The sequence below is a fragment of the Syngnathus floridae genome, unplaced genomic scaffold, assembly GCF_059516105.1.
Source record: "Syngnathus floridae isolate MCC-2025c unplaced genomic scaffold, RoL_Sflo_1.0 HiC_scaffold_32, whole genome shotgun sequence".
NCBI classification, from domain to species: Eukaryota; Metazoa; Chordata; class Actinopteri; order Syngnathiformes; family Syngnathidae; genus Syngnathus; species Syngnathus floridae.
The window spans coordinates 392,087-413,559 of NW_028284061.1; the positions used below are offsets into that span (position 1 = coordinate 392,087).

Below are 21,473 nucleotides of genomic sequence, written 5' to 3' on the forward strand. Positions count from 1 at the left end.
CCATTAGAATAATAAACAAATCTGATTACCTTGAACATAATAACAAGCTAAGTGTTTAATATGTCCTATGAAGTCAAAATTGGGCACCATCATGTGGTGAAATTTGGAATTGCATCACATCCAATTTTGCCTGGGAACAAACAGATTAAATAAATCTTAGTTTTGAATAAGCCACTCCTTCTCAAACAAGTAAACTCTGCCCATTTCGCGCAGTAGATGTTCTGTTAATATCTAGTATTTATACAAAGTCATAATTTAAATTGCTTTCAACCTTCATTCATCGGTTCAACCAACATTACTCGCTCTTATTACCAACTTGTATTGATTTAACTAAGCGTTTAATACTTCCTATCAGGTCTCAAGGCAAGATTTGGCAAAATACAATTTCAGCAAATCCAATTTTGCCAGGGAACAAAAATAGATTAAATAAACTAAATAAGTCTTCTTCCCATTAAATAAATCAGAAAAGTCTGTCTTGTAACCAGTCCTCTTCAAACAAGTAAAGTCTGCCCATTTTGTGCCGTAGATTTTGTGTCTATGCCTAGTATTTAAACAAAATCATAATTTAAACGACTTCTTTCCTTCATTCACTTTGGAAATTTGGAATTGCAGCAAATCGAATTTTGCCAGGGAACAAAAATAGATCAATTAAACTAAATAAGTCTTCTTCCCATTAAATAAATTAAAAAAGTCTGTCTTGTAACCAGTCCTTTTCAAACAAGTAAAGTCTGCCCATTTTGTGCCGTCGATTTTGTGTTAATGCCTAGTATTTATACAAAATCATAATTTAAAGGACTTCATTCCTTCATTCACTTTGGAAATTTGGAATTGCAGCACATCAAATTTTGCCTGGGAAGAAAAGTAGATTAAATAAATTTAATAAGTCTTACTACTTCCCATTAAATAAATTAAATACGTCTTACTTGTTCCCACTCCTTTACAAAAAAGTAGTTTAAAACGAGGTCCCTTCACTCAACCTTTAACCCTATTTATTCACCTTCTAGGCTAAGTGTTAAAGGCTAAGTGTTAAAGGCTAAGTGTTAAAGGCTAAGTGTTAGAGGCTAAGTGCCAGAGGCTAGGCGCCAGAGGCGAGTTTTTGTGGGCTGAAGTTTTAGTGGGGTTAGTGTGAATACAATCCAAAAGAATACAACAGAATACAATACAATAGAATATAATACATAGATTAAATTCAATAGCTCTTACTACTTCCCATTAAATAAATTAAATACGTCTTACTTGTTCCCAATCCTTTTCAAAAAAGTAGTTTAAAACGAGGGCCCTTCACTCAACCTTTAACCTCAACCCCGCACGTCACATTGTGTTGTATCTGTGAATGTTGGTTGTGGCCAAATGATAGTTTTCTTTCATTCGTTTAGGTTCCACGGTGTTTGTTGGCTATGTTTTCCACTGTCAGAAGGATGAAAATACAAAGTACAACGCTTGGACGTGGGCGAAGACGTCACCGGTGAGTCCTTCCTTCCTATGTATTTACCTTCTAGATGCTAGAGGCTAAGTGTTAGAGGCTAAGTGTTAGAGGCTAAGTGTTAAACACAATACGAACAACACAACGATACTGCACTGAACAACACGATACCGCACTGAGAAACACGATACCGCACTGAACAACACGATACCGCACTGAACAACACCATGCCGCACTGAACACCATGCCACACTGAACAACACCATCCCGCACTGAACAACACCATGCCGCACTAAACAACACCATGCCGCACTGAACAACACCATGCCTCACTGAACGACACCATGCCGCACTGAAAGACACCATGCCGCACTGAACGACACCATGCCGCACTGAAAGACACCATCCCGCACTGAACACCATGCCGCACTGAACAACACCATCCCGCACTGAACAACACCATCCCGCACTGAACAACACCATGCCGCACTGAACAACATTATGCCGCACTGAACATTATGCCGCACTGAACAACACCATGCCGCACTGAACAACACCATGCCGCACTGAACAACATTATGCCGCACTGAACAACACCATGCCGCACTGAACAACACCATGCCGCACTGAACAACACCATGCCGCACTGAACAACATTATGCCGCACTGAACAACACCATGCCGCACTGAACAACACCATCCTGCACTGAACAACACCATTCCGCATTGAACACCATGCCGCACTGAACAACACCATCCCGCACTGAACCATACCATGCCGCACTGAACAACACCATGCCGCACTGAACAACATTATGCCGCACTGAACAACATTATGCCGCACTGAACAACACCATGCCGCACTGAACAACACCATGCCGCACTGAACAACACCATGCCGCACTGAACAACATTATAACGCACTGAACAACACCATCCCGCACTGAACAACACCATGCCGCACTAAACAACATTATGCCGCACTGAACAACATTATGCCGCACTGAACAACACCATGCCGCACTGAACAACACCATCCTGCACTGAACAACACCATCCTGCACTGAACAACACCATCCCGCACTGAACAACACCATGCCGCACTGAACAACACCATGCCGCAATGAACAACACCATGCCGCAATGAACAACACCATCCCGCACTGAACAACATTATGCCGCACTGAACAACATTATGCCGCACTGAACAACACCATGCCGCACTGAACAACACCATCCTGCACTGAACAACACCATCCCGCACTGAACAACACCATCCCGCACTGAACAACACCATGCCGCACTGAACAACATTATGCCGCACTGAACAACACCATGCCGCACTGAACAACACCATGCCGCACTGAACAACACCATGCCGCAATGAACAACACCATCCCGCACTGAACAACACCATGCCGCACTGAGCAACACCATGCCGCACTGAACAACACCATCCTGCACTGAACAACACCATGCCGCACTGAACAACACCATTCCGCACTGAACAACACCATGCCGCACTGAACAACATTACGCTGCACTGAACAACACCATGCCGCACTGAACAACACCATGCCGCACTGAACAACACCATGCCGCATTGAACAACACCATGCCGCATTGAACAACACCATGCCGCACTGAACAACACCATCCTGCACTGAACAACACCATGCCGCATTGAACAACACCATGCCGCACTGAACAACACCATCCTGCACTGAACAACACCATCCCGCACTGAACAACACCATCCCGCATTGAACAACACCATCCTGCACTGAACAACACCATGCCGCACTGAACAACACCATGCCGCACTGAACAACACCATTCCGCACTGAACAACACCATGCCGCACTGAACAACACCATCCTGCACTGAACAACACCATCCCGCACTGAACAACACCATGCCGCATTGAACAACACCATGCCGCATTGAACAACACCATGCCGCACTGAACAACACCATGCCGCACTGAACAACACCATGCCGCACTGAACAACACCATGCCGCACTGAACAACACCATGCCGCACTGAACAACATTATGCCGCACTGAACAACATTATGTCGCACTGAACAACACCATGCCGCACTGAACAACACCATGCCGCACTGAACAACATTATGCCGCACTGAAAAACACCATGCCGCACTGAACAACACCATCCCGCACTGAACAACACCATGCCGCACTGAACAACACCATGCCGCACTGAACAACACCATGCTGCACTGAACAACATTATGCTGCACTGAACAACACGATCCTGCATTGAACAACACCATGCCGCACTGAACAACACCATCCTGCACTGAACAACACCATCCTGCACTGAACAACACGATCCCGCATTGAACAACACCATCCCGCACTGAACAACACCATCCCGCACTGAACAACACCATGCCGCACTGAACAACACCATGCCGCACTGAACAACACCATGCCGCACTGAACAACACCATGCCGCACTGAACAACACCATGCCGCACTGAACAACACCATGCCGCACTGAACAACATTATGCCGCACTGAACAACACCATGCCGCACTGAACAACACCATCCCGCACTGAACAACACCATGTTGCATTGAACAACACCATGCCGCACTGAACAACACCATCCTGCACTGAACAACACCATCCCGCACTAAACAACACCATGCCGCACTGAACAACATTATGGCGCACTGGACAACATTATGCCGCACTGAACAACACCATGCCGCACTGAACAACACCATGCCGCACTGAACAACACCATGCCGCACTGAACAACACCATGCCGCACTGAACAACATTATGCCGCACTGAACAACACCATGCCGCACTGAACAACACCATGCCGCACTGAACAACACGATCCCGCATTGAACAACACCATCCTGCACTGAACAACACCATGCCGCACTGAACAACACCATGCCGCACTGAACAACACCATTCCGCACTGAACAACACCATGCCGCACTGAACAACACCATCCTGCACTGAACAACACCATTCCGCACTGAACAACACCATGCCGCATTGAACAACACCATGCCGCACTGAACAACACCATCCTGCACTGAACAACACCATGCCGCACTGAACAACACCATGCCGCACTGAACAACACCATGCCGCACTGAACAACATTATGCCGCACTGAACAACATTATGCCGCACTAAACAACATTATGTCGCACTGAACAACACCATGCCGCACTGAACAACACCATGCTGCACTGAACAACATTATGCCGCACTGAACAACACGATCCCGCATTGAACAACACCATCCCGCAGTGAACAACACCATGCCGCATTGAACAACACCATGCCGCACTGAACAACACCATGCTGCACTGAACAACATTATGCTGCACTGAACAACACGATCCTGCATTGAACAACACCATGCCGCACTGAACAACACCATCCTGCACTGAACAACACCTTTCCACACTGAACAACACCATGCCGCACTGAACAACATTATGCCGCACTGAACAACACCATGCCGCACTGAACAACACCATGCCGCACTGAACAACACCATGCCGCACTGAACAACACCATGCCGCAATGAACAACACCATCCCGCACTGAACAACAGCATGCCGCATTGAACAACACCATGCCGCACTGAACAACACCATCCCGCACTGAACAACACCACCCCGCACTGAACAACACGATCCCGCATTGAACAACACCATCCCGGACTGAACAACACCATGCCGCACTGAACAACACCATTCCGCACTGAACAACACCATGCCGTACTGAACAACACCATGCCGCACTGAACAACACCATGCCGCACTGAACAACACCATGCCGCACTGAACAACACCATGCCGCACTGAACAACATTATGCCGCACTGAACAACACCATGCCGCACTGAACAACACCATCCCGCACTGAACAACATTATGCCGCACTGAACAACATTATGCCGCACTGAACAACACCATGCCGCACTGAACAACACCATGCCGCACTGAACAACACCATGCCGCACTGAACAACACGACGTCGCACTGAACAACACGACGCCGCACAGAACAACACGACGCCGCACAGAATAACACAATACCGCACAGAACAACACAATACCGCACAAACAGTTTTAGATAATATTACGTCGCAATCATGTGACGCGGACATGACGTCAATAGGCGGAACTCACGGCAAAATTATAATCCGTGGGCGTGGCTTGCAACAGGAAGTAGGAAAGCGGCAGTTCTGGCAAACAAGACACAGCTGTTAGTAACACGATGACTAACAAGGCAAATATTTTTGTTTTCAGCTTGCAACTTGACCGTCTAGAGCGTACAAGGTAATTACAACTGTTTTTTTTTAGCCCTGAAAAGCAAGGGAGTGTGGCGTTTGGGAGGAATGTCGAACTCGGCGTCTGCTTCCAGCCACAGACGCCAAATTTCGACGATTATTTCGACTGGTCAACGGTTGTAAATTATTGCGTTGACTAAAAACTTTATTTAACTCTACTCTTAACTTTGCCGTTTCAGATATGCGGGTATTACACCGCGGAAATGACGTCAATAGGCTGAACTCTCGCCAAAATTCAAATCTGTGGGCGCAATGGCCTTGAGCGAGACACCGGATACAAACACGACGATTATCAACAGAAATATCTTTATTTTCCGCTTGCAAGTGGACCGTCTAGAGCGTACACGGTAAGTACAACTCATTGTGTTTAAAAAGATTTACGTTTGTGTAGTTTGCGTTGCGTTGTATCTGTGAATGTTGGTTGAGGCTAAATGTTAATGTTTAATTTCATTCCTTTAGGTTCCACGGTGTTTGTTGGCTGTATGTTTTCCACTGCAAGAAGAGGCTCGTATCATTGACCAGCAGGAGCTACAATGGTGAGTACCCCTTTCGTCTTCCATTTATGTTAAACACTTCCTATTTCATGTCTAACAGTACTCGATTTAACAAATAACCATAAATAAATACAGTGTGGGCAGTCACGTTAACATATGTGATTATCCTGCCTAATATGTTTATCACAAATATGTCACTAATCACTAATATGTTTATTTGTTTATCACAACACCTTTGGACCTTCAGCAATCGATTATTTACCTTCATCTACATAGAGACAGAACGATGGTGTCTTAAACATCTCATTCATTTCACCAAATAACTTCACGCAGGTGGATAACGGCCGTCTCGGTCACGCTATGTTGCGTGATGCAGTTTTGAAGAACCAAATGCATTTATTCAATGAATAAGTCAAGCTAGTTCTATGTTTATGATGTTGTAAGTTACGGTACCGATTGAAGTTGAGTTCGAAGCCAGTGGAAAACAGCGCTGCGTTTGTGCTCTCCAGGTACAAATGTTGTGATCTCTGACTGACGACCGGGCGAGACTCGAGTAAGAGATGTCCAAACGAGCTCCGGCAGGGCGTGCCAAGGCGGAGCGAACGGACGCCCTTCAGGCCGCCAATGACGAGCTGAGAACCAAACTGATGGACGTCCAGTTAGAACTTCAGCAGGAGAAGAACAAGGTGAAAACCTCAACAGACAGACACTGCCTGCCTCCCTGCCTGCCTCCCTGCCTGCCTCCCTGCCTGCCTCCCTCCCTCCCAGTTTTCCCGATGTAGATTAGACATGCGTGTGCCATGACTGTGTCAGCCTACATCAACAAATGCACCGAGGACGTCAGCACCACTAAGAATATCATCACCCGGGGCAACCAACGACCCTGGATGACTGAGGAGGTACGTCAAACGCTACGAGCGCGGAACTCTGCCTTCAAGTCTGGCGACAAGGAGACACTGAGGACAGCGAGAGCCAACTTGAACCGTGCCATCAGGATAGCGAAGCGAGACCGCAGTCGAAAATTTCAGGATCGTTTCCACGACGTCAAAAACATCAGGAGTATGTGGCAAGGCATACGGGCGATTACAGACTACAACTCACCCTCCCCCCCCCCGGTGGGTGTAGTTGATGCTGACTTTCTAAATGGTCTAAATAACTTCTTTGGGAGGTTCGAGGCACTAAACGGCACTCCAGCAGTTAAAACTGTCCCCCATCAGGAAGAGGAGGTACTCTGCCTTGACTCCGCCGATGTGTTGAAGACCCTGAGGAGAGTCAACCCCTGTAAGGCCCCTGGCCCCGACAACATTCCTGGGCGTGTGTTCAGGGAATGTGCAAGTCATCTGGCTGGGGTCATCACAGACATTTTTAACACCTCGCTGGGCCAAGCCACAGTGCCGGCGTGCTTTAAGACTGCCTCCATCATTCCGGTGCCGAAGAAACCTCAAATCACCTCATTTAATGATTACCGGCCTGTTGCACTGACTCCGGTTATGATGAAGTGCTTCGAAAGGCTGCTTAAAGGTCACATCGTTTCCAGACTCCCCCTATTATTTGACCCGTTCCAGTTTGCCGACCGGCAAAACCGCTCCACTCAGGACGCCATCTCCTCCGTTCTTCACCTGAGCCTGGCTCACCTGGAGGAGAAGAACACCCATGTGCGGAGGCTGTTCCTGGACTTCAGCTCAGCGTTTAACACCATCATCCCACAGCATCTGGTAGGAAAATTGGAACACCTGGGCTTCAACACCCCCCTTCGCAACTGGCTGCTAGACTTCCTCACCAACAGACCTCAGTCAGTCCGGGTCGGACAGAACACCTCTGATGTCATCACCCTCAGCACAGGCTCCCTTCAGGGCTGCGTCCTGAGCCCCCTGCTGTGCACCCTGATGACACACGACTGCGTCCTCAGGTTCACCACCAATCACATCGTGAAGTCAGCAGACGACACAACGGTGGTGGGGCTCATCAGAGACAACAACGACCTGGACTACAGAGAGGAGGTGGAGCAGCTGGTGGGCTGGTGCAGAGAAAACAGCCTGATCCTGAATGAGGAGAAGATGAAGGAGATCATCGTCGACTTCAGGAAAAAACAGCCTCACCACGCTCCACTGATCATCAACAGCTCAGCTGTGGAGGTGGTCAGCACCACCAAATTCCTGGGGGTCCACATCACAGAAGACCTCACCTGGACTATGAACACTACGGCACTGGTCAAGAGGGCACAGAAGCGCTTGTACTTCCTGCGGAGGATGAGGAGAGCCCACCTGCCCCCACCCATCATGAGGACGTTCTACAGGAGCACCATAGAGAGCATTCTGACAAGCTGTCTCTCTGTGTGGTGTGGAGGCTGCACCGCCTCCGATTGGAAGAACGTGAGGAGAGTGGTGAGGACAGCAGAGAGGATCATAGGGGCTCCTCTTCCCTCCATTCAGGACATTTCATCTCAGCGCTGCATGTCCCGTGCCCGTAACATCATCAATGACCCATCACACCCCCACCATGGACTGTTCTCCCTGCTGCCCTCTGGGAAGAGGTTTGCAGCATCCGCTGCAGGTCCACCAGGTTCTGCAACAGCTTTTTCCCTGCTGTCATCAGACTGTTGAACACTAGAACTGTTGAGCTCTAAACTGAACTCTGCATCACACATTCACAGAACTGTACTTTATGACACTACGGACCTCTATCTTGCACTATCTCGCACTACCAACTTTACTGAACTTGTATAAACCCTTTAAATAGAAGTTTAATACATGGTTTAGCATTCCTCTGCACACTCTTGAATACTGTTTTGCCTACTTGGACTGTTGCATAATTATCACTGCTGCACTTTATACTTATTTTTAATATATATATATATATATATATATAGTATATATGTATATATATATATTTTCATAGGATATGTTACTTCTATTCAACTGCAATATCACTACTTTGTTGTAAGACGTATGCAACGGAATTTCGTTTTGTATGCACCATGTGCAGACAAGATGACAATAAAGTTTGTCTAAGTCTAAGTCATGTCAGGTCAGCTGTCTGGAGAGAGAGAGAAGTCAGGACCTGCGGGCGGAGCACCACCGTGCCACCGCCGCCATGACGGAACTCAAAAGCAAACTCCATGAGGAGAAGCAGAAAGAGTTAGCCATTACCAGGGAGACATTACTGCGGCAGCATGAAATGGAGCTGATGAGAGTGATCAAAATCAAATATGGAGAGATCCAGCGACTGAATGCCTTGGTCCTCAGCCTGAGGGACGGCTCCATGGACAAGGTGATCCGCTCTATCCGTGTCTGACTATCCGCACGCCACGTCGGGCTTCGATGCGGCCGCTACCGTATTGTGTAGCTTGTCCCCAGTAAGCGTCGCGGCGCTCCGTTGCGGTCTCAACGGCCCGGTGTGGCGCAATGTCTGCTCAGGTGAGGAGGGGGGGCGCTTTGCTGGCGGAGGAGACGCGGCGGTGTCGGGAGACCGAGCGGTGTCGCCTCCACCAGGAGCGCGGAAGAAGCCCTGGCAGCGGCCCAGCAGGCCTGGCAGTCCCGAGCGGCCGAGCTCCGATCGGCTCATCACCAGCATCGGGAGGAGCTGAGCCGAACCAAGAGAGACTGCGAGAGGGAGATCCGCCGACTGGTAGGACTGATCAGATGCGCGGTGCGTGGCTATGTTCCCAATTTCGTTGTATACCTGCAGTGCAATGACACCTAAGGCATTCTATTCTATTCTATTTCACAAGAAGAAAATGTCCGGTTGCTCGCTTCGCTTTTGTCACAGCAAAGGTGTTCTAGTCGATTCCAGAAAAAAATTGGCCGGTTGCTCTCTTTGTTTTTGTCACAATTCTGGCAAATGAGTTTGCCCGCCTGCCTGAGCGCTCCCCGTTTGTACATCCAGACGGATGAGATCAAGCTGAAAGACAGAGCGGTTAGTGTTTTGGATGAAGCCCTGGGGCCGGCCACGTCCACCGCCTTCAGCTGCAGACTCAGGCTGCCGAGCAGCAGATCGCTGCCCTGAGGGATTCCCAAAGGGCGGGCCTAAACTACCCTGGAAGTGGGGTCAACGCCGCTACTAGCAATCCTCTTCATTGCGTAAGCCACCTCATCACACACTTGCAGTACGCATGACTTAGTTCGTTGCTGGAGGAAGGTAGCACAAAAACAGTTTTGAACTTTGAACGAGTGCTTGTGTGTGTGTGTTGCGGGGCGTTTTCAGTCTCAGGAGGATCGGGACACGCGACGGTTTCATCTGAAAATCGCTGAGCTCAGCGCAGTCATCAGGAAACTGGAGGATCGAAACGCCCTGCTTTCTGAAGAGCGCAATGAACTGGTAATTTATTGACGGCACGCTTGAAGGTTTGCGCTACGTTTGATGCGCGCCATCCAGCGAGGCACCCATTGCGCTTGCTTATTAGTTGAGCGGCACGGCGAGTCGGTTGCCTGGTAGATGTCTTTTATTGGGAGCCAAAGCCACGATTCCGTTCAAACCGATGCAAAAGGAATGGATACGTTCTGGCCCGCGTGTTGTGCGTCTTTCACATCCCGCACTTCATGCTTGCAGCTAAAGCGACTGAGAGAAACAGAAAGCCAGTTTCTGCCACTCCTGTACAAAAACAAACGCCTGAGCAGGAAGAATGAAGAACTCTCGCTGGTGCTGTGTCGCCTTGAAAACAAAGTGCGCTTTGTCACCCAGGAGAACGAGGAGATGGCAAGCTTGGTAAGTCGACGCGGACAACGGCGGCGTGCCAACAGAGTCCACTGCATTTGTGTTCCACAGAGAAGGCCTAGTTCGCTCAATGACCTGGACCGCGGTTGCGGCCAGCAGGACGGTGAAATGGAGTTCCTTCAAGTTGTGGAGCAGCGGCACATCATCGACGACTTGTCCAAGGTCTTCAGGCAGGCGACTCGGTGCACGTACGGCAGCGCCGCGCTCGCTCGCTGTCGCCAGGAAACCTTTTCCGTCCAAAGCTTGGCCGGCGGCCGCCATCCAAAGAATTGGCCCCTTAAATTCCGACCTTTCAAGCAGGAGCATTGTGCGCACGCGTTTGAACACGCTTTAGACTTGTTTTGCCGTTTTCAGCAGCTCAAAGCTCCCGTTTTGTCAGCGCCTTTGCCACTCGCTGTGCGCTGAAAACGACGGACTTGCCCGGCTGCTCAGCCCGTCAACCATGAGCCGCGAGCGCGACGTCATTGTCCGTAGGCAGCTAGTGGCAAAATGCACCCTGTTAGAGTTGCGCTCGCTCCAACTTATTTTGCAAGAACCACACGGGAGACAAGTAAGTTCTTTTGGACACCTGCAGGTGGAGAGTCCATCCGTTGTACGAATGAAGTCTGACTCTCGGCTCCTGCACGAGCATTTTAATTAAGAGAAACAGGGTGGGTGTAAGAGTGGATTGAATAGAGGAAGCCCTTGACCTCTAGTCAAAACATAGCAAGGGGTGTTTTACGACTTTGTGTAGGAAGGGATAAGCGATAGGGATAAATAAGGGATAAATAATATTATTTATTACAGGTCGCAGTCAAAGTCAAAGCAACACAATGATACGATAAAGATAATCTGGAAAACCCTGACACACCCTGTAGTTGTCACTTTTGGAAAAGACGAGCGTCCCTCCAATCATCGCCGGTGACGTGTTTTTCAGGCTCTGGAGACAGGAGCTCATGTCAGAAATGTCATTGTGAGTCGCGTTTGTTTCTGCGCCGGAGCCGTTCGTTCCCTTTGCATCCAAAGAATCTCAAAGGCGGATTATTTGTGTCGACAGGAGAGAGATTTGCTGCTACGATACCGACGTCGAGAATCTCTGAGGAGGAACAAAGCGTGAGGTCCTGCAAGGTGAGTCTGTTTGTTTGCGGCTGCTTGGTGTTGCGCAAGATGAAATGGCCTTTTTCTCGCTATCGTTCCTCTCGTCGATTCATCGTGAGGTGTCGCTTCAGTTTGTTCAGAGAGATGTTTGCTTCCGCGCCCGCAGGTCATCGAAATATTTTACGGTTACGACGAAGACGTGTTGGTGGACTCGGACGGATCGTCCTTGTCTTTTCACACCGACAGAACCCCCGACACGGAACCCGAAGAGGTAGCCCGCCATTTCTGCCAGCGTATTGGCACCAAACATTCCTCTTCAGCCTGGAATCGGACTCGTCTTTGCGTCGCGGGTGCTTTGTCGCCGGTCTGACTGATTCTGGTACTAGTGCTGTGTTGCATTGGTGTGTGCATGAAGAGGCGGAGCTTCGCTACCGCCAGCTGACGCAAGAATATCAAGCGCTGCAACGAGCCTACGCTCTGCTAGCCCAGACCAGCGAAAGGGGACTACGACGCCGAGAAGGAGATCAAGGTGGCGCCCCTTCCCGCAACCCCCGGCCGGGTCGCAGCCTCCCCGTTCTCACCCAGCCTCGGGTGTTCTCTGGTCTGAAAGGAGGAGGAGGAGCCTCCCTCCTCCTCCTTTCAGACCAGAGAAAAGCTGATGGTAGAAATGGGTCACTATCAAAGCAGAGTAGCAGATCTGGAGTCAGCGCTGAAGCAACAAGGACAGGTAAGCTCATCAATGAGCACACCTTTTTCTCAGACAAAATAGCTACATTCTTCAGTCACTCATCCGTCTGGCATTACTGGACCAACCCCCCCCCCCCCCCCCCCCTCCCGAACGTGGCTGGGAAAATGCGGAGAAAAGCAAATGTCATTTTCCAGTCAACCAAAGAATTTGTGGATGAAAATGACACAACATTCCAAAGCTGTCCACGCGTTTGTCTCTTCTAGAATGTCAAGTGGGTGGAGGAGAAGCAGCTGCTGCGTCAGAGCAATCAGCAGTTGGCCGAAAAGGTGACGGAAAGAAAGGCGCTGGGCGGAGTCGCTTGGCGTCACACCTGTCGGGAAGCCCCGCAGATGAGGTCTGACTGTCTTTTCAGGTCAGGCGGATGGAGGCGGAAGAAGCGCGTCTGAAAGAGCACATCCAGGATATCCGAGACCAAAACGAACTGCTTGAGTTCCGCATCCTGGAGCTGGAGGTGGGAAGACTCGCACAAGCGTGTTGAGGCCAGAGATGTGACGGACGGACGGACGGACGGACGGACGGATGCATGCCTCTGCCTTTCAGGAGAGGGAGTGGCGCTCCCCCGTCTTGAAGTTTCTGCAAGTCCGTTTCCCAGACGGCCTCAGCCCTTTGCAGATCTACTGCGAGGCCGAGGGCGTGAGCGTACGTAAGGCGTCCCTCGCAACCCTAACCTTAACCCGAGGTCCCAGAACACCTTACATTGCTCCTTGCGCCTTTCCCCCGGACATCGTCATCAGTGATCTGATGAAGAAGCTGGACATCCTGGGCTATAACGCCGTAAGTGTATGTCGAACTCCTTATGTTCGCACTCCACGAGACTCGGCGGCTCAAATGTGACTTTTGGAAGGCTTTGCGCTGAAAGAAGCTTGTTGACGCTGTGCCTTTGGGCTCTTGCAGAATCTCACCAACGAGGAGCAGGTGGTCGTGATTCACGCCAGGACCCTTCTCACCCTAGCCGAGAAGGTAACGCGCACGTCCACGCACGCTCTCGCATTCTGCTTATGTGACAGCAGCCTTTCCTCAGTGGTTAGAATACATCAAAGTGACCAAGTCAGCACTTCAACAGAAGATGTTGGACATTGAAAGTGAGAAGGTAGACAGACTTATTTCCAATTTTAGGACCGTCCGTCTTAAATATAATCAATCTGTCTGTTTCCTCTGGGATAGTGCCAATAGCCTTTAAAACCGCTATTATTAAACCACTACTTAAGCGAGCAAATCTTGACCCGGACTGTCTCAGTAATTATAGGCCAGTTTCAAACCTCCCATTCATAGCAAAACTTCTCGAAAAAGTAGTAGCGCAGCAGCTTATTGATTACATGGTCACTAATAATCGATATGACTCCTTTCAGTCTGGTTTTAGAGCTAATCATTCTACAGAGACAGCACTTGCTAAAGTGACTAATGATCTCCTCATAGCTATGGATTCAAATACGTCGTCTGTATTGTTACTACTCGATCTTAGTGCTGCCTTTGACACTGTAGACTTTGATATTTTATTAGGGCGTCTTAAAAGTTGTGTTGGTATCTCAGGGTCAGCACTCAGCTGGTTCAATTCCTATCTATCAGGCAGGACGCACCGAGTGGTCCATGGTAATACGTCCTCTGAGCTTTATAATGTTACGTGTGGTGTTCCACAGGGATCGGTACTCGGACCGATTTTATTTAATATTTATATGATTCCGCTTGGGGACATAATACGTAAATATAATATTAGCTTTCAATGCTACGCGGATGACACCCAATTATATATGCCGTTATCGATGACAGATCCACGGGACTGTTGTAATCTCGAGGCGTGCCTTGCGGAGATCAAGCAATGGATGTCTCTCAACTTCCTTCGTCTTAACCCAGATAAAACTGAGATGTTGATAATTGGTCCTACTCGTTATCAACACTTATTTAAGGAAACCACTATAACTATAGATAACCGGACTATCACTCAGAGTGATACGGTAACTAATCTCGGGGTAATATTTGACCAAACGCTCTCCTTTCAAAAACACATTAAGAATATAACCAGGATTGCGTTTTTTCACCTTCGTAATATTGCTAAGATTCGTCCTATCCTCTCGACCGGGGATGCGGAAACCATTATACATGCGTTCGTTACGTCGCGCCTGGACTACTGTAATGTATTATTCTCTGGTCTTCCTAAGTCCAGTATCAAAAGTCTACAGTTAGTGCAAAATGCCGCTGCGAGGATGCTCTCACGGTCAAGAAAATTTGATCACATTACCCCAATATTAGCCAAATTACATTGGCTCCCGGTCCATTTAAGATGTGACTTCAAGGTTCTTCTACTAACCTATAAATCACTGCATGGCTTAGCGCCTTCATATCTCGTCGACCTAGTCGTTCCTTATGTTCCGTCTCGTAACCTTCGTTCGCAAAACGCTAGTCTTTTAGTTATACCTAGGGCCAAGAAAATGTCTGCAGGGTCTAGAGCATTCTCTATTCGGGCTCCAGAGCTTTGGAATGCCCTACCAATGGATATTAGAACTACTACCTCAGTAGAAACATTTAAGACACGTTTAAAGACACATTTCTATGAGATGGCCTTTAACTAACTTGTGATGGCCGATTTGGCCGGAGTTTGTTTTGTTCTCTCTGGGAGGGGGTTAGGTGGCTCAAAAGCTGATCGCGGTTAGCTGGATTCTCGGGGACCAATTCAAGATGAAGGAACTGCAGCTCAACCCCCTTGAAGACACGGCCAGGACAACCGAGGGCACCTCCGACATCCATTTTTTCATTGATTTTCATATTATGTATTACTTTTGCACTCTCTGCATCCATTATAACCTGGTGATCCTGAAAGGGGGATCCTTCCATCTGTGGTCCCTTCTCAAGGTTTCTCATTTTCCCCTGGCAGGGGTTTTTTGAGTTTTTCCTTGCCCTTTTGGGAGCTTATGATCAGGGGATGCTTTGAGAATAATTGTCAATTTTTGGCTATGTGAAGCCCTTTGAGACTGTTTGTGATTTAGGGCTATACAAATAAACTTGACTTGACTTGACTTGACAGACACGCGACATCAGCCAAGGGGAACTCCGGCAATGTGCCCCAACAATTCTGACCTTGAGCTGTGCTAGGATATGTTCTGCAAGCAGAAGGGCTACCTGGATGAAGAGTTGGACTTCAGGAAGTGTTCCATGGACCAGGCTCATAAGGTAAGCCGCCCTCAAATCTCCCGCCGGACCACTGATGGACGAGGATTGCGGCCCAGAGGATCCTGGAGCTGGAGGCCATGTTGTACGAGGCGCTACCGCAGCGGGACTGCCCCGCCACGGACGGCGAAAAAGCCAGCCACGCTGGCGTGAATGACGTGCTGACGGCGGATCAGAGAGAAGAGCTTAGGAGCGCCGTGGACCAATGGAAGCGAGCCCTGATGTGCGAGTTGAGGGAGCGCGACGCTTGCATCCTCCAAGAGAGAATGGATCTGCTGCACAGCGCGCAACAGGTAAGGGCCCAAAGCCAGCCCGGCACTTACTTGCACGCTTACTGGCTTTTGAATGCCACTTTCCATTTGTCCGTCCTAGAGGAACAAAGAGCTGAAAGAATTCATCGAAGCTCAGAAGAGACAAATCAAACAATTGGAGGAGAAGTTTCTGTTTCTCTTTCTATTCTTCTCCTTGGCCTTCATTCTGTGGCCCTAACACCAGCTGGTGAGTGAGCTCCAGCGGCACCGCACTCGACACCTCCGATACACTGCCAGCCGGTCTCAGACGTTGGCAGACGCTCCGATGCCAACGTATACCCCCCGCCACGGTGACAGAGGCACCGCGTCACACCGGCGCTCATCCAATCAGAAGGCAGGAAAAGCAAATTCACATGCAGGGCACTTTTGAACCAGAAGAGAGCGCCACAAAAAACGGTTGTTGCCCCAAACGCGCACTAAAAAGGGTCAGAATAACAAGAGTCCCACTGGCCAGCCGGGGCCACCCGTCCAGCTGTTTCTTCAGGGGGGAAAAAAATTGGAGTCACCGGTGAGTACATTTTGCATTTAGCTCTGCTTTTCTGCTTCTGTCTTCAAGTGTGTGGCATCCTGCGATCAAAGAGTCAGCCAACCCCAAAGCGGTTGACCTCAACGTCCCACCACCATGCCTACCAGAGCAGGTGACGTGATGCTTTGGACATCCTTCCGTCTCAGATGCCCAAAAGTACTCTTTGCCACATCTGCGGCAATACGGTGTCTTTTCAAAGGTGCAAATAAATCCAGCGTGGGCGGAACACGCACGTCTTCGGTTTTTCCCGCTTTGTTTGTGTGACAGCTGTTGTGAAAATTTTATACAAATAAAGTTGTATAGTACAGGTTTGGCCAAGCCGCAACTCCCGAACCGCATGCGGCTCTTTTATGTTCATATCAACATTTGTGTGTGTGTGTGTGTGTGTGTGGGGGGGGGGGGGGGGGGTTGTGCGTGTTGGCTTCACTTGAGTTCAATTTGGTATTTTGGTCAAAAGCGCATGTGGTGAAATTCCACAAAGTAGGATGGGCAAACACATTTCTTTAAACTATGAGTGTCAATTGGGCTCTCGAAATGGCAGGGAAAAGATGCACAGCAAAACGAAAATACGTAGATGAACACAGGACGTTTTAATCAGAGTGGGAAAGTTTCTATTTTTTGTTGAACGTGATGGCAAACCATTCTGCCTGATATGTCAGACCTCAGCGCATTTCAAAGATTCAAATCTTCAGCGCCATGCACTTCAGCTCACTCCATGCTAACATTGATCAGGCGTCGAACCCGCATCATCATGCTTAAGAGGTGGCCATGCTAACCAGTGCGCCATTATGTCAACGCATAATAACTAAGTCTACTGGTCAAAACAGCGGTTACTATATGACGTCGCTACGTCGTGGTCACGTGACGCAGACAAGACGTCAATGGACGTGAGCAGAGTTAACTTGTTTAAAAGGGAGTAGGCAGAAGAAATATTTAATTTATTTAAATCTATTTTGAGTGCACACCATTATGCCAATGCATAACAACTGTAAATCTACTAAACAAAACAGCGGTTGCTATATGACATCTGCCACGTCGTGGTCACGTGACATACGTGACGTCGATGGGCGTAACTTTCGCCGGAATTCAAATCCGCGGGGAGAGTTAACTTGTTTAAAAGAGAGTGGGCAGAAGAATTATTTAATTTATTTAAATCTATTTGGTGTGTGCGCCATTATGTCAATGCATAACAACTGTAAGTCTACTAAACAAAACAGCGGTTGCTATTTGACGTCTGCCACGTCGTGGTCACGTGACGCGGACGTGACGTCGACGCCTACTTTACATCCCACCGATCACAGGACTCCTCGGCTGCATAACCGTGCCCCCTTCCCAACCAATCGGATTTGCTATACGCGAAAACGACGCCAATGGAAAGAGCTTCCGCCCAAATTTAAATCCGTGGGCGTGGCTCGCAGCAGGAAGTAGGAAAATGGCGGCGATGTTGACAAAGACACAGCGGATGGTAACATACGACTAACAAGAGAAATATTTTTATTTTCTGCTTGCAACTGGACCGTCCAGAGCGTACACGGTAAGTACAACTCATCGTTTTTAAAAAGAAGTACTTTTGTTGCCCTGAAAAGCGAGTGAGCGTGGCGTTTGTGGGGGACGTCGAATTTCGACGATTCTTTCTGGTCAACGGTTGTAAATGATTGTGTTGATTAAAAAAGAAAACTTGATGTAACTCTACTTTTAACTGCCGTTTCAGATAGATTTGGAATTGCATCACATCCAATTTTGCCTAGAGCGTACACGGTAAGTAACACTCGTTGTGTTTAAGGAGATTTACGTTTGTAATAGCAGAAGTGTAGCCGCGTTGCGTTGTACGTGTGAATGTTGGTCCGGGCGAAATGTTAATGTTTAATTTCATTCCTTTAGGTTCCACGGTGTTTGTTGGCTGCAAGTTTTCCACTGCAAGAAGAGGCTCATATCATTGACCAGGAGCGAGCTACAATGGTGAGTAGCCATAACATTTATGTTAAACACTTCCTATTTCATGTCTAACAGTACTTGATTTAACAAATAACCATAAATAAATACAGTGTGGGCACTGAAGTTAACATATGTGATTATACTGCCTAATCTGTCACCGAGTAGATTGTTGCAAAGTAATATAAGATCCAAAGTTGTAATTCAGAATAGTTTTCAAAAGAAGGCCATTAGAATTATATACAAGTCTGATTACCCTGAACAAGCTATTAATTAAATCACAAATTCTTCAATTCAAAGATTTGGTAGATTATCAGACAAATAATGTCTAACAGTAATTGATTTAACACATCACGATAAGTAGATTGAGTGTGGGCACTCTCAAGTTAACATATGTGATTATACTGCCTAATCTGTTACAGAGTATGTTGTTGCCAAGTAATGTAGAATAGATCCAAAGTAGTAATCCAGAATAGTTTTGAAGAGGCCATTAGAATGATAAACAAATCTGATTACCTTGAACATAATAACAAGCTAAGTGTTTAATATGTCCTATGAAGTCAAAATTGGGCACCATCATGTGGTGAAATTTGGAATTGCATCACATCCAATTTTGCCTGGGAACAAACAGATTACATAAATCTTAGTTTTGAATAAGCCACTCCTTCTCAAACAAGTAAACTCTGCCCATTTTGCGCAGTAGATGTTCTGTTAATATCTAGTATTTATACAAAGTCATAATTTAAATTGCTTTCAACCTTCATTCATCGGTTCAACCAACATTACTCGCTCTTATTACCAACTTGTATTGATTTAACTAAGCGTTTAATACTTCCTATCAGGTCTCAAATCGAGATTTGGCAAAATACAATTTCAGCAAATCCAATTTTGCCAGGGAACAAAAATAGATTAAATAAACTAAATAAGTCCTCTTCCCATTAAATAAATCAGAAAAGTCTGTCTTGTAACCAGTCCTCTTCAAACAAGTAAAGTCTGCCCATTTTGTGCCGTAGATTTTGTGTCTATGCCTAGTATTTAAACAAAATCATAATTTAAACGACTTCTTTCCTTCATTCACTTTGGAAATTTGGAATTGCAGCAAATCGAATTTTGGCAGGGAACAAAAATAGATCAATTAAACTAAATAAGTCTTCTTCCCATTAAATAAATTAAAAAAGTCTGTCTTGTAACCAGTCCTTTTCAAACAAGTAAAGTCTGCCCATTTTGTGCCGTCGATTTTGTGTTAATGCCTAGTATTTATACAAAATCATAATTTAAAGGACTTCATTCCTTCATTCACTTTGGAAATTTGGAATTGCAGCACATCAAATTTTGCCTGGGAAGAAAAGTAGATTAAATAAATTTAATAAGTCTTACTACTTCCCATTAAATAAATTAAATACGTCTTACTTGTTCCCACTCCTTTTCAAAACAGTAGTTTAAAACGAGGGCCCTTCACTCAATCTTTAACCTCAACCCCGCACGTTGTGTTGTATCTGTGAATGTTGGTTGTGGCCAAATGATAGTTTTCTTTCATTCGTTTAGGTTCCAAGAAAACTTGATGTAACTCTACTTTTAACTGCCGTTTCAGATAAGCGGGTATTACGTCGCAGTCAAATGCCGCGGATATGACGTAATTGCCCGAACCTCCGCCAAAATTCAAATCTGTTGGCGCGATGGCCGTGAGCCACTGAGCAGCGACGATTATCAACAGAAATATCTTTATTTTCTGCTTGCAACTGGACCGTCTAGAGCGTACACGGTAAGTAACACTCATTGTGTTTAAGGAGATTTACGTTTGTAATAGCAGAAGTGTAGCCGCGTTGCGTTGTACGTGTGAAAATTGGTCGAGGCGAAATGTTAATGTTTAATTTCATTCCTTTAGGTTCCACGGTGTTTGTTGGCTGCAAGTTTTCCACTGCAAGAAGAGGCTCGTATCATTGACCAGGAGCGAGCTACAATGGTGAGTAGCCATAACATTTATGTTAAACACTTCCTATTTCATGTCTAACAGTACTTGATTTAACAAATAACCATAAATAAATACAGTGTGGGCACTGAAGTTAACATATGTGATTATACTGCCTAATCTGTCACGGAGTAGATTGTTGCAAAGTAATATAAGATCCAAAGTTGTAATTCAGAATAGTTTTCAAAAGAAGGCCATTAGAATTATATACAAGTCTGATTACCCTGAACAAGCTATTAATTAAATCACAAATTCTTCAATTCAAAGATTTGGTAGATTATCAGACAAATAATGTCTAACAGTAATTGATTTAACACATCACGATAAGTAGATTGAGTGTGGGCACTCTCAAGTTAACATATGTGATTATACTGCCTAATCTGTTACAGAGTATGTTGTTGCCAAGTAATGTAGAATAGATCCAAAGTAGTAATCCAGAATAGTTTTGAAGAGGCCATTAGAATGATAAACAAATCTGATTACCTTGAACATAATAACAAGCTAAGTGTTTAATATGTCCTATGAAGTCAAAATTGGGCACCATCATGTGGTGAAATTTGGAATTGCATCACATCCAATTTTGCCTGGGAACAAACAGATTACATAAATCTTAGTTTTGAATAAGCCACTCCTTCTCAAACAAGTAAACTCTGCCCATTTTGCGCAGTAGATGTTCTGTTAATATCTAGTATTTATACAAAGTCATAATTTAAATTGCTTTCAACCTTCATTCATCGGTTCAACCAACATTACTCGCTCTTATTA

General features: G+C 46.8%; 3 protein-coding genes and 1 long non-coding RNA gene across 4 annotated transcripts; all 4 read left to right on the forward strand.

Annotated features, from left to right (window-relative positions):
* The first annotated feature begins 5,827 nt into the window (after positions 1-5,827).
* Positions 5,828-10,239, forward strand: LOC148378623 (janus kinase and microtubule-interacting protein 3-like). The gene is made up of 6 exons (XM_088367754.1): positions 5,828-6,123; positions 6,236-6,312; positions 6,780-6,956; positions 9,298-9,540; positions 9,687-9,897; positions 10,156-10,239. The coding sequence occupies exons 3-6, from the start codon at positions 6,831-6,833 to the stop codon at positions 10,161-10,163; spliced, it is 588 nt and encodes a 195-aa protein (XP_088223880.1). The 5' UTR covers positions 5,828-6,123; positions 6,236-6,312; positions 6,780-6,830; the 3' UTR covers positions 10,164-10,239.
* Positions 10,240-11,964: 1,725 nt separating this feature from the next.
* LOC148378624 (uncharacterized) lies at positions 11,965-12,559 on the forward strand. Its single transcript, XR_015855744.1, has 3 exons — positions 11,965-12,090; positions 12,227-12,331; positions 12,476-12,559. It is a non-coding gene; the product is annotated as an uncharacterized LOC148378624 (long non-coding RNA).
* A 480-nt stretch (positions 12,560-13,039) lies between these two features.
* LOC148378625 (janus kinase and microtubule-interacting protein 3-like) lies at positions 13,040-13,988 on the forward strand. Its single transcript, XM_088367766.1, has 5 exons — positions 13,040-13,074; positions 13,161-13,259; positions 13,349-13,582; positions 13,703-13,768; positions 13,830-13,988. Exons 2-5 carry the CDS (start codon positions 13,170-13,172, stop codon positions 13,986-13,988), a joined length of 549 nt encoding a protein of 182 aa, XP_088223892.1. The 5' UTR covers positions 13,040-13,074; positions 13,161-13,169.
* A 1,995-nt stretch (positions 13,989-15,983) lies between these two features.
* Positions 15,984-17,143, forward strand: LOC148378626 (janus kinase and microtubule-interacting protein 3-like). Its single transcript, XM_088367767.1, has 3 exons — positions 15,984-16,263; positions 16,343-16,468; positions 16,838-17,143. Exons 1-2 carry the CDS (start codon positions 16,051-16,053, stop codon positions 16,457-16,459), a joined length of 330 nt encoding a protein of 109 aa, XP_088223893.1. The 5' UTR covers positions 15,984-16,050; the 3' UTR covers positions 16,460-16,468; positions 16,838-17,143.
* Positions 17,144-21,473: the final 4,330 nt, after the last annotated feature.